The following is a 13,010-nucleotide window of genomic DNA, read 5'->3' as shown; positions in this document are numbered from 1 at the left end:
GTACCACACATAGAATTTTACAACTGAAAGCGCTGAAATTCAATGATAATATAGAACTGAGACTTTGACGGGACGTAATCATTTATATGCCTTTATACCCTCTCTTCCAATCACAATTTAGGTTTCTTAATTCCACGTCTCGCCAGACAAGCACCCACGCTGCATCCTTCGCCATCATGTTTCCTCTCTCTCTCTCTCTCTCTCTCTCTCTCTCTCTCTCTCACTCTCTCACCCACACACGCGCACACAAAAACAATTCTACATGTAATCCCACACTAATTTAATATTTTTTTTAAAATTAATATTATATTTCTTAGTAAGTATAAAAGAAAACTAAAGTGGTAATAAAAAATTGTGCTATTCAGTTATAAATTATAATAAAACATAAATGTACGATACATTTCTTTAAAATTTTAAATAGAAGTTATGTAAACAGCTTTATTAATGTTGCGTCTCCAGCGTATGCTATCCAGGGGTTCACGATAAGAATCTAAATTTAAGTTTAGGCCTAGGGGGAAACCGTCGGACTGATGCAGGCTGCAGCGCCATCAGACTCATGCGTTTATGCCATAAGTAGTCCTCTTAGAAAATTGTATATAATGTCTATTCTATATGCGCTTCTAGTGTGTCTATGCGGGCTACATGCGCTTGGCACATGGGCCCTGCATGCGGGACAGCCAGTCAGTCGAGGAGTGTCGAAGTGAGAGGATCGGCCCCTTAGCCTAGACTTTTTCTCATTCTTCTTCTTAGAGAAATAGGAAGATCGAGTTTTCATATTATTACAGCCCGCGGAATCTTCGTCGTGTTACAATGTTGCACTGCACGTCCAAGCTCGGTTGGGTCCTCGGAATTGCCATACTGCTGATGGTGCAGTTTAGCGTCGGATATTTGCAGAGCCCAAGCGATTTCCATCAAGCCAGACGCTCATCGGGCGCCGCTAGACCGCGAGTACTTGCTAATGAGGACCAAGCGCTCTTCAGACACTCTGGACACGAGGACTACCACGACGAAGACGCGCTTGACGGGGAAAAAAGGAAGGCGTCCGACCGTAGACTTCTGGACAACTACCATCCAGGCCCCTACGAGATGGATTTACACAAGGCCCAGAATACCTCCCTTTGCGAGTACACCGTCGTCCCCATCCCCAATCCTGGTGGCAGGATACCACGAGAACTTTATCACGTCAAGTGTAACTACAAGGGCTCCAAGTGTCAGGACAAGGGTAGTTACTGTTGCCTTCAGACCTACGATTTCGTCGAGGTTGCTTATGAGAGTGGCAGAACGGAGATAATGAGAGTCTACTCCGGCTGCGTTTGCGCCTTGCACCATTATTGCTCGGCGGACGGAAAAGAATCACTCTAGGGTCGCTTACAACGTCCAGAAAAAGCGCAGAATGATTAATAAATAAATTATGCGTGAACAATTTTTCATAGTTTCTTTAAAAAATTGCTTCCTTATTTTATATGTTGATTCATTTTAAATCTTGCATATTTCTGATAAAATGATTCAGTGAACCTTTCGAATATAGTATAATTAAACACTGGCATTAATAAACTATTTTTTTCTTTCTTAATAATACAAACGCTTGCTTCGAAAGACATTCTTTTATGGGCCTTATTGCCGATGATTGTCAAATATTTTCTTAGTACTGGCGCATTTCGGCATGTGGTGTGTATCGAAAAAATTCTATCCAATTTTTGTAAATGCCTCTGATCAAACCAAGCCATCATTGTAATTTTTCGTTTTTCTAGAAATGCTCGCTTTTCATTAAATATTCGATTTTCTTATCTATACACATAGTGTCTATTGGTCCAATTAAGTCGTGCCACGTTAGAGAAGAAGTTCACAAACAGGAAATTTATAAAATAGCGTGTCGTAGAACATTTTTATATAAGTTTTGAATAATATGCTTTATTAAGCGAGTTCTCACCGTATCATTGCTCCGTATTGTCTACTGAGCGTATATGGGGATAAGAAGATCGAGTGACCATAATTTCCTGCGTCACGATGCTGCACTGCAGGTCCAAGCTCGGTTGGCTACTCGGAATCGGTGTCGCTACTTGGGACCCTATACTGCTGCATTCAGCTCTACCGCTACGTCGAAGTCGTCTACGAGGGTAACAGCACCGAGAAGATCATGGTCTACTCCGGCTGCGTTTGCTCGCTGCAGATTAACGGGAGTTTGGAACCTTATACGCCCAAACTCCCGGTCGACTACTAGTTCACTGTGCTATTATGTATTTTTTCTGTCATTTATTTTTAGAGATAGCTATTCAGTCATTCCCAGACATGATTAGTGTTTATATTTTCTTATATTGATTTGAACAATATATTGATCAACACAATTTTCGTCAGCAATTCTTTTTTCCCAATAAATTACATATTATTATAGTTATCTAAGTGAAGCAATAAATGGTGTTTTAATGAAAATTCGACCATGTTTTAAATTCTTGAAACCGCACTACCCTATCCACGATCTCATCCCGAAGTAATATTAATAAAATTCAACCTACATATGTATGATTTGACGCAACTGAGAATAATAGTCGATGGATATTTAACATTCTTGTAAAATATTGTTGACGTTATATTTATATAACCTGTCAACTAGAAATAAGGAAACTTCTCCGAATAAATAAGGAAACTTTCGCAGGCTGAACTTCCTTTTCGATGTGCATGTCAACACATACACAATAAATTCATACCGTCGCAGCGCCCTACGCGTAATCATATAATCATCATCATTGTACACCGGTGACAATCAGTAGGATGATTAAATGTAAGACTCCTGTATTATATTATTATAGTATGACACGCATCATTTCCTGTATTCGGTATACACCGCGATGACCTATATATATATATATATATATATATATATATATATATATATATATATATATATATATATATATACAGAGAAGTCACATTATTAGAATATAGAATTAGTAGACGTCGCTAGTTGCGCTGATCCGCGTTTCCTCCCTTTTCCTTATAGGAGGACAGAGAAGGAGTAGGAGAGAAAGATATATATACTGACCTGTGGAACCGGAGAAGAGGGTGATAGCCAGGATAAAAGCCGCGGAAAGCTCTACCGGTCGACACTTGTGAAGGCGCTTTTAATTTTCTTCTTCCGTTCGATACAACTAGATTTTACACATACGACGTATTATATTAGGCTTATTAGACTCTCTCATCACGCGCAATCGTCGTCGCGGTACAAGTATACAAGATGCTCAAATTTAGGTCCATCATCAAGCCCCGTTGGATTCTCGGAATCGCGGTGCTTCTGAACGGCATATACACATTGGAACCCGGCGATGAGGTGAACGAGCTGCTCGACGGGAACTTCGAATCTGGCAATAGTAACCGAAAGAAGGACAACAAGTGCTTAGATACAGACTCGTGTGAAGTCGTGACAGAGAATTACATGCCCTTGACGAGAGAATTCGACGTGGCGAGCTTGCGCGATGATCCGATGAAACTTGCTAAAGAGAGCCTACTCAGATACAAAAGATTAACCCAGAGACGCAAGTGGACCAAGAAGGACAGAGAGGCCTTCGATCGGCGGCCTCTGCCGTGGGACCACGACAAACTCGACTACGAGCTGGAGGTGCACGAAGCCCAGAACAGCTCAGTGTGCAACTACACCGTCATCCCCATCCCCGACTCCGGCGGCAGGATCCCCCGCAAACTTGAGCACGTCAAGTGCAACCACGTGGGCTCGAGGTGTCGGGACTTGGGTACCTACTGCTGCATTCAGCTCTACCGCTACGTCGAAGTCTTCTACGAGGAGGGCAGAGTCGAGACGATGAAGATTTACTTCGGCTGCGTTTGCACGCTACAGATCTACGGCTATCTGGAATCTTACACGCCCGACCTCGAGATCAACTACTAGATCTTTTTTTTGCTATAGTTTCTTTACTGTGTTCTGTTCTTCCAAATTATTTTTAAGATCAAGACTTAATTAATGTTGAAGTGTATATTTTTTATATGTTGAATTATACATGAATACACATTGCATATCGCGACTATTTATTTTAATAAACGTTATTCGTGACCTATAATTATACCAGGGGATATTTTATTACACCCTATACTACTAATCTACCTATATTATTTTAACTATGTTGTTGTATCGACCACGTTACCACTATTTTGTTTTATTTACGAAATATTTATTTGAAGGAAGTTTTCGCAAATAAGTATCAAGTGTAAGCAGTTTTTATATTATTTTTATTGCCGTATTACAATCAAAAATATTCACGCAATCATACGAGTTTATAATATAGAATTTCAATTTCCCGCTTTTTATCCTTACCGACACAGATTGTGACCACATACATCTCGTCGGCAAAGTAGAACCAAAACAATGCTTATACGCGCACGACAACATAAACATATAAGTGTAAGGTCTGTGACGGAATAACCTTGCTCGGTTGCTCCCATTACCTATAAAGAAGTCCAGATGTTATGTGTTTCAACTCTTCAAATAGTCCATTGTTAATCGAATTTCTTTCTTAATTATAAAAATGGAATCTCCTTTAAAAAAAACAAGTGTTCAATCTGTATTACCGAAGAAAAAACGAAACGACAAAGCCAAAGAAGAAAAGAAAACAGAAGAAAATATTCTAACCTACGATGTTTTACGAATAATTTTTGAATATCTATCTGCTAAGGATTTAACTTACGCAGCTCATTTGTGCAGGAAAGTATAGATTATCGTCATAATTAATTAATTTCGATTATCAATAATTGACCTGAATTGTTTAACATTGAAGGATATGGAGAGATGCTGCGAATAAAGAACTAGCTACTAGACGAACTCCAGAATGTCACTTGGGAAATTGTGAATTTCGGATAACACAGACAGAAAATGAAAATTCGTATCAAAGGCTATTATGCAATAAATTAAGAATTAAACCTGCCTTTGCATTTATATGTGCTAAAATGGAAAAAGACAGAGAATGGACTCCGAATGGTAAAGTATATCAAAACAATTAATTAGTTTATTTGAAAATAACATTTTTATAATGGTTTAAATTAACTCAAAATTTTGTTCGTTCATAAGTAAATTCAGATCATAGAATTCTATTAGTAAAATATTTTACTTACTTTTGTAGGTTGTTTTTGTGCAGCTCTTCCAAAAAGTTGTATCACCATTCAAATGGGAGGCTATCAAGTTATCGAGAATGATTCAAATATTCCAGAATCCAGATACGGAGTTACTGTATCTGCTTTTTTTCCTCAAATACCTGGCTTGAGTCTTGAAACATATCAATTACATTTTAATTCTTTTAAAGAATCTACTGATGAGGATATACATTCTCATGCTAACAAAATAGTAAAGCAATTGTTACCTCCAGATGATGGAAGTGAAAATAAAAGATGCATTATCTTGTTAGCGAATGAACATGGTTACAAGTTCAATAGATTAGTATTGAAAGGAATACAAAAAAAGTATGTATAGTTTAATATTTATAACAAATAAAAATCTGTTGCGCAAATCATTAATTTCCTTGCAGGTATAAACCAGGCACTATTTCTCTTTGGGGTGGAATATGTGTCGATCTGAGGCAATGCCATGATTTCAAAGATGAATTTCCAACATGTTCTCGACAGATTTACTGGACAAGCATGTCCATAACAAGTCCCTCATTGGAATCATATTCTTTAGTCATACCTCAGTCATGTCGACAAGAGCTCCAAATGATAGAAAAGCTTGAAAAACTGAGAAAAAATATTAAACTGAAGAAATTGAGCCTGGGATTTATGTTTGCCTGTATTGAAAGAGTGAAAAGAAAGGATCTTGAAATCAAAGTATTCAAGAAAGTCTTTCCTGAAGTTCCTTTGTTTGGTCTACATGGGGATGGGGAGTGCGGACTTGACACTTTGAGCACCAGTAAGAGTCATACCTACAGCCTTTCTGAAATTAAGTAATTTAAATTAAGTTGATTAATCTATTAACTTTTTCAGAGCGAGATAGTGAGCTGCATCACTCCTATTCAACAATATTTTTAATTCTAACATATTCATAAAAGCCAGACCTGCAGTGCAACGTTGGCGAAAAACGGCAGCAGGAGCTATGCTGAATTATAATTTCCGTGATACAATGTGATACGTGAGCCAGGAAGGCGAGCGACGACTTCGAGGATTGACCTGCTCGTATTTAGCATAGCCCACAAATATCGCTGTGAATGTAAATGAGGCGAGGGGCGATTTCGACGGAGGGCAAAATAACGTGATGCGATTCCCGGCTTGTCTATCGACACCGGAACAATTTCGTCCCTATCTAATTGCAAAGACACGCGGGGACGGGTAGGTAAAGGCGAGGAAACGGCTGGTTAATTACGCGAACAAACCCGTGTCAGCATGCATGTATAATGACTTCTCGACCGTACGCCGTTTGACAGCGCTTTCGCGTATTTTCAGATAGCGACAACCTTTTTGATAAAGCACTGGAGGAAAGAACTGGGTCAGCAAGTGCTGGTTAAAGATTGCGCTGGGAGCAGCGCCTGCGTTTATAAGGAGTCCCGATGGACTTTGATAATGCAGTCGTCGGCAAGGGGTTGTTGTTATTGGCTGAGTCGTTTGGGTGCGCGCAGTGGGTCTTCTGCTTTGGAAATTCCAGTTGAAGTTGTGACGAGTGATAGGTTGATTCTTTGAATCATTTCTTTCTGTTCTACATGTTTAGTCATAGAACCAATTTGCTGTTAGCTTTTATAACACTGCACGATTATAATTGATATTGTATGCAATCGATCACATTAACTTTCATAAAGTTAGTTCGAAATCGCAATTATAGATGTACATTTACAGCTCTAACACCGGGTGCTACTTTATAAGTTTAATAATTTATAGCTCAGTATTAAGTATAGATTTTTACTTATCAGTTTTAGAGGCTAAATATATTTTCTTATATTTATAATTATTGGATTCTACACATTGTGTATCATCTTGTAGATACAGCTCATATTCTAGTCAAAGCAAATATCCTACCACTTTTTACAACTTCTCTTAATTTTGGAATTTCCCAAATAGACGTACCCCCGGTATAGAAAAAATCGCGCATCATGTTGGGGCTGCTGATTGAGATGCTGGTGCGGTTGTTGTGGCTCTCGTGGTTCGTGGAGCCGAGTATGGCCTGGGAGAGTGGCTTGAAAGAAAAATACGACGGTTACGGTGAGGACTGGATCTTCATGCCGGACGGCAAGGGTCAGCCGCAGGTGGCCGTGATCAAAGGCCAGGATCCCGATCATAGCCGCGGCGTACTCGACGAGCCCATAGGTTTTATTTTGTATACACGGTACGGCATAAGACACGGAAATTATATTCGAAGCTCACAATTGACTATTATTTTTAGATGTAAGAATATATGATTGACGTAAATTGAGATGTAAGAATATATTATGATTGATGTAAATGTATAATTGACGTTGGATTTATCTTTCAATGGTTCCGGGTTATTTAGTGGTGTAGATTATTGAACGGTGTTTTATTTTTTACGCCTATAATCATGCTACAAGAAAGATTTCAATAATTCTTATGAAATCGACACAGAACTTGAATCGCGTATTTTATAATTCGTTGGCGTGCAAAATTCACTGACATCAGTTATAAGAAAATTATTGAGTGAGAAATGCAATGATTTTGGTTTTTTACTTCGTAAACGGGTTTAAGAATTTGAACATAATTATTATATTTGATAAGTATTGTAAAAATTAAGTAAAACAGCTTCAATGAATTTTAGTGACACTAATTATAACGTTCTAAGCCATAATTTATCATTGGTTAAGACTCAAAATTGATAGTTATATCGTTATAAGGTTAATATATCCATTGATGATCAATCACTGATTTTCTGCAACGGCATAGGGTAGCGATTATCGAACAAAGTGTTTTTTTTTATACCTGCGATCATCTTAATAAAAGAAAATTTGAGAAAAAAATGGTAATGTTGGTTTCGTAAATAATTTAAGTTTACTCTTTTCCAACACTGGTGGACCATACATTTTGTTTTGCCTAGAATTTTATGACTCGAAATAGAGCCGCGTACGCGTTTCGATTCTATTAATAAATTCTTAACATATCGAGAAAATAGTTGGCACGTGATGTAATGCCAATTTCTGAATTTACTTCCAAGTACTATAACAATGCGAACGTTGTAAGTGTATGAATATAGCAGAAGACTTTGTTATTTATTTAAATGACCTGGTGAAAAATTCAGATCCACTGATAAATCTTTTCTAGTGTAGTCGCGTTACTTGACCTCGTGGAAAGCTACAGTCATTGTCATAGATCTATTTGCATAAGTATATGACTAAATGCATAACAGCTAAGCGTGTATGCGTGACATTGGAAAAATTACAACGAGACCAAATAATGACTGAACTTATTTTAGCTATGAGGTCGCGTGTTCAAACCATAAAGCAATAGATCAACGCGCAATAACTTCTGAAGGCCTGTTTTATTTTTAAACGTCGTATTTTCTTGATAGACAAAATCCGGAGGAAGGGATGAATTTGTCGGTTAACGATCCTGACGGATTGTCAAAATCGACTTTTTCGCCATCGAGACCCACGAAATTCATCACCCATGGCTGGAAGTCCAGCGCTTTTAGTGCTAGTGTCTTAAACATGAAAAAAGGTAAGTCAATGAAAACTCTTGGTCTGTCTACTCAAAACATTTTCGTTTTTATTATCATCCTTTACTGCAAGTCGTAAAACAAATGTAAATTCGACTGTAAAGAACGACCTTTTAATCTTAAGCTTAATTCAGCGACCAGGAAAGATAGTTCGGAAGAGGAACTAAAGACGAAGACAAAGTCTTTTCGTTCTTGAAAATTTTCCTCGACGCTCCGGGCTTTTGCGGAAATATAAAAGCTATATATCTGAACGAGCACATAAAACGAGCCAACCTCTGCCAAGCTTCTAATAAATAAAATCTTAAATACCGCGATTACTTCCAGACAAATATACAGGCATGTATCCATGATTTTTAATTGTCCTTCAAATCCGAGAAGCTTTCACAGTAGGCGGTCATCGATAATCGATTTTATCTACATACAATACAGCGCGAAATTATCAAGGCGCAAAAAAAAAACAAAAAATTAAAATGTTCTAGAATATCTGGCTCACGGCGATTACAACGTGTTCCTGGTCAACTGGGAGCCGATGGCCGCCAGTACGTTCTACCTGGGCCCGATGCGTAACACCGGCAAAGTCGGGGCGAAGGCGGCAGAGTTCATTGATTTCCTCGTTCGCGAGACTGGTCTGGCCACTGATAACATCCACTTTATCGGTTAGTATGCGCGAGCCGGGAAAAAACATAAAATTAAGTAATCGCGAGTGTTTAGTGCAGTGACATGACGAGGCGTTTGTTTATTTGGGTTTCGTCGGACTTATCAATGGGACACGCGTTGAGTGTTGGATACGTTGATAGTAAAATTGTCTTACAAGGAAAAAATTTTCCATCAGATTTTTTTGGTTTTCTAACGCGTTAAAAGATTTTTAATTTTTCATAAAGGTCATTCATTGGGTGCGCACGTAGCCGGTAATACAGGTGAACAGGTAACCACTGGTAAATTGGGAAGAGTTACCGGATTGGATCCGGCTCTTCCAGGTTTCCACTTACTGTCGATGGATAAGGGTCGACTTGACCCAACTGACGCACAGTTCGTCGATATCATTCACTCGTGCGGTGGAGTACTCGGATTTTTGCAGCCACTTGGTCACGTTGACTTCTATCCCAATGCTGGTGTTGCGGTACAGCCTGGATGTTGTTGTGTACCAGAATTGATCGGTACTCATTATTTTTACCAAAGAGAAATCAATAAAAAAATAAAAGTTATTCTCAAACGATAATTAAAACTTTTCAGAGGCTTGCAGTCACGGTAGATCGTACCAATACTTCACCGAGAGCATAAACTCGAACGTAGGTCTCAGAGCAAAACAGTGCGAAACTTGGGACAAATATTTGCAAGGCGACTGTGATAATTCAGAGAGCGCTTTGCTGGGAGAGCACGTGGACAAGTCATCAAGAGGATCGTTCTTCTTGAGAACGAGATCCGAGCCTCCTTATGCGTTTACTAAAGAAATCATCGACAACGAAGTTTAACCAGCACCTTCCACGCGAGAGAGAATAAACTGATAAATTTTAGTTCTATAGAAAACTGTTTCTATTCTAGTCTGTATTAAAAAAAAACTTGTTTAATTCGAAACTATTACTTTAATAAATAATTACATATGTTACAATTCGAGGTATAATAATCGATCCACGAACCACAAATCGGACCCTTTTTATCTCATGTCACACCATTTAGGTATATCTAAAAAAATTTCCTTAGGGCAGATTCTCTATATTTCACTTTCTCTCCTCTTTGACCCCTATCATACTTTATTAGCTAAGCAATTTCTCAGGCTGGGAATGAATGCGATGAATTCGTTTGAATTAGATTGGCTTGTACAACAGCGTTGTCACGTATTTTTTGCGGTAGCGGTGAGTCGCCGAGAGCACCATCACACTATCTTTAATACTTAATGCATAGAGGTGATTTAACATTACATGATTCGGTTCCGGTAGCAGCGTAGGTTCACACTGTAAATGGAGAGGGCGTTAGTATAATTCCAAGATTTGTCAGCATTTAATCAAACAGAAATCATGAAAAATGTACCGATAAAGGTGTGTCTTTGTTGAGAATAACTTGAAGCAGGTGTGGTGGCAGAATCGGAGGCCCAGGCGTTTTTTCCCAAGGTTTATGTGGTGGCAATTCTTGGCCGTATTCTGTTTGAGCACTACTGATGATTCCTTCACTGTCTTTTGCCAATGCTTGGAAGACTTCAAAGTCTGACTTTCTCACTGATACACAGTTATTTTTGGAACCCATTCCATTGTCAACCATTTTCTGCATTAAATAATGAATTAGATTAATATATTATCATTGAGTGCAGTGTGTATAGTATAAAAATTTTATACTTACAAGGCCAGGGTCGTGCCTCCATTCTCCATCAACGAAAAATTTGTACTGGTGCTCGCCTTCAGGCAGATCTATAATAGTAACAAAATCTCCATGGCTTTTCACCATGGGTAATGTTTTCCAGTCATTAAAAGTACCACTTATAAACACTTGTTTGCCACCACCTTCCCATTTGAACACAGTCGGTAACACCTTTCTGTCAGTAGGCTTTGTAGTTCCCTCGGAGACTGTATTAGAGCGAGGTCTTGCACCATGGTAATTGGGGACCTCCTTAACATCTTTCTGTTTAGTATTGCAAGTCCAAAGTAAAAAAAAGCTGCATTAGTTTTACTAGCAGACACATGTTATAAAGGGCTGTTAAAAGGAAAGCAACAAGAATAATCTTATTAATTCAATCATGTTTTGTTGTAAAATACTTGAAGATAAAAAAATATGAATTTTGTTCACTGAGACTGTTTTACAACTGCTGAATATTTTGAGTTGAGGGCAAATTCTGGACAATTGAAGTAATATTGTTTCAATGTTGAGTTTATAAATAGAATTTAAAATTAGCTACCTCATCGCACATTTTTAATGACAATATTTGATCACCAGTTCTATGAAAAATTGTTGTACACGTGTGAAAGAAGCTTCAACTAAGGTCTGCTGATGCAATGCTCTTTTCCAATGAAATTCATCAAATGATTATTTAAACAGCTACATAATTAAAGCAACTTTGAATATCTTGTATCAATATGAATAGCAAACAAGATAGAGATGTCACTGTCAGCAATAAACTTCTTTATCAGAAATGTTTGAATTCAGAGATGAATTCATGCAAAGTATCAATCCATCATAGTGCAAAACAAAACTAAACAATCGGCTCACCTTTGTAAAATATGGCTCTTCCTCTTCGTTTGAGGATTGAAAGACGATGTTCTTATTAGGCTTCTTATCAAATACAAAGGCCTGTCCATCCTTGCCAGGGGACGGTGGTGGATGGTGTTCCTTGCTGTGCCTGTTATGCACTTCTCGATGCGAGCTGGCACTATGATGATGGCTTACAGGCTGGTTGCTGCCTGCGTTACCCATTGTCAGACTCTAGTCTGAGCATGCGAAAAAGCTCAGGTCAGCCAGAGCTTTCAGACTAGTAAAAAATGCCGGATTATCAATCCTGAAAACAATTGACTCTAGCAGACACTGTGCGTGCAGGCACGCTCGCGTACATGTATACCTATATATATATATATATATATACAGGTCGCAACAATGTGCTTTGCGCGGTCGAGAGAGAGCTACTTACCTGCTCCCGGTCGTGGCAGCTCTCAATGGCACTGATCGACGGACGTCATCTGGATAAGAGTGTCACGTCGAGAAGCTTCCAGTCCAGGTGAGGGAATCGTGCTTTTTGGAGGGACGAGGAAAAACCAGCTGATCCGAGAGAGCTGAGAGCCGCGAGGCGTTCGAACAATCTTTTCTCTCGCGCTGCGCACTGTGTGTGTGTATTCCGTCTGCCAGTCTGTCGCCGAGGATAAAAGATGGCTACTCCCTTATATTTAAAGTTGGTGGCAACCCCCCACCATCTATACAGCGTTGTTTACCAACTCGGCTCGGATCAGCTGAAATCGGTACACAATGTTGAGAGAAAAGTCTCGTGTTGAAATCGGTCTAATTGAGAATCACGAAACTGGGCTTAACCTGCTTTGCTGCCGATAATGTTTGTGTGCGATGCTTCATTGGCTTTTAAATTTTTTTAAAGCTCCGAATGTGCACTCTTACAAAAGAAGAGATTTGCATTACCGATTGTTGGACAGTGGGTTCGAGCGCTGGTAAGGACAGATTATGCAAAGGCGTGTATCAACGGTAAGTATATCTCCGATCGTGGGTTAACATTGCTGGCATTGATTGGAAGAATTATCATTGTTAAATTATTGTTGTTTGCGAGCATCGTTAGTACTAGAATGAGGGTGATATATTGATGTAAGCGTAAAAGATCGATTGATCTCATCGCTTAAAAGGCACTTTTTGTGATACGGGTATGTAGATTTATTTTATC

General features: G+C 38.8%; 3 protein-coding genes across 7 annotated transcripts; 2 read left to right on the top strand and 1 right to left on the bottom strand.

Moving 5' to 3' along the window:
* The first annotated feature begins 4,404 nt into the window (after nucleotides 1-4,404).
* LOC103318112 (F-box only protein 22-like) lies at nucleotides 4,405-7,949 on the top strand. Its single transcript, XM_008219473.4, has 5 exons — nucleotides 4,405-4,708; nucleotides 4,782-4,981; nucleotides 5,124-5,460; nucleotides 5,526-5,902; nucleotides 5,977-7,949. The coding sequence occupies exons 1-5, from the start codon at nucleotides 4,533-4,535 to the stop codon at nucleotides 6,036-6,038; spliced, it is 1,152 nt and encodes a 383-aa protein (XP_008217695.1). The 5' UTR covers nucleotides 4,405-4,532; the 3' UTR covers nucleotides 6,039-7,949.
* Nucleotides 6,540-10,219, top strand: LOC100120645 (pancreatic lipase-related protein 2-like). The gene is made up of 6 exons (XM_016982927.3): nucleotides 6,540-6,653; nucleotides 7,042-7,306; nucleotides 8,498-8,646; nucleotides 9,124-9,300; nucleotides 9,526-9,801; nucleotides 9,878-10,219. Exons 2-6 carry the CDS (start codon nucleotides 7,074-7,076, stop codon nucleotides 10,114-10,116), a joined length of 1,074 nt encoding a protein of 357 aa, XP_016838416.1. The 5' UTR covers nucleotides 6,540-6,653; nucleotides 7,042-7,073; the 3' UTR covers nucleotides 10,117-10,219.
* LOC100120670 (5'-AMP-activated protein kinase subunit beta-2) lies at nucleotides 10,208-12,749 on the bottom strand. 5 transcript variants are annotated; one of them, XM_001604234.6, is made up of 6 exons: nucleotides 12,653-12,749; nucleotides 12,258-12,573; nucleotides 11,843-12,128; nucleotides 10,979-11,257; nucleotides 10,673-10,903; nucleotides 10,208-10,596 (listed from the first exon to the last, which is right to left on the bottom strand). In XM_001604234.6, the coding sequence occupies exons 3-6, from the start codon at nucleotides 12,044-12,046 to the stop codon at nucleotides 10,450-10,452; spliced, it is 861 nt and encodes a 286-aa protein (XP_001604284.1). In that variant the 5' UTR covers nucleotides 12,047-12,128; nucleotides 12,258-12,573; nucleotides 12,653-12,749; the 3' UTR covers nucleotides 10,208-10,449. The 5 variants fall into 5 exon arrangements, with proteins under 5 accessions (XP_001604284.1, XP_032452486.1, XP_016838418.1 ...); XM_032596595.1 differs by having other exon boundaries at nucleotides 11,843-12,101; XM_016982929.3 differs by having other exon boundaries at nucleotides 11,843-12,101; nucleotides 12,258-12,687.
* Between the last annotated feature and the right edge of the window lie 261 nt (nucleotides 12,750-13,010).

Source organism: Nasonia vitripennis, chromosome 2, assembly GCF_009193385.2.
Source record: "Nasonia vitripennis strain AsymCx chromosome 2, Nvit_psr_1.1, whole genome shotgun sequence".
In the NCBI taxonomy this organism is placed as follows: domain Eukaryota; kingdom Metazoa; phylum Arthropoda; class Insecta; order Hymenoptera; family Pteromalidae; genus Nasonia; species Nasonia vitripennis.
This window is presented reverse-complemented; position numbering and strand designations above follow the sequence as displayed.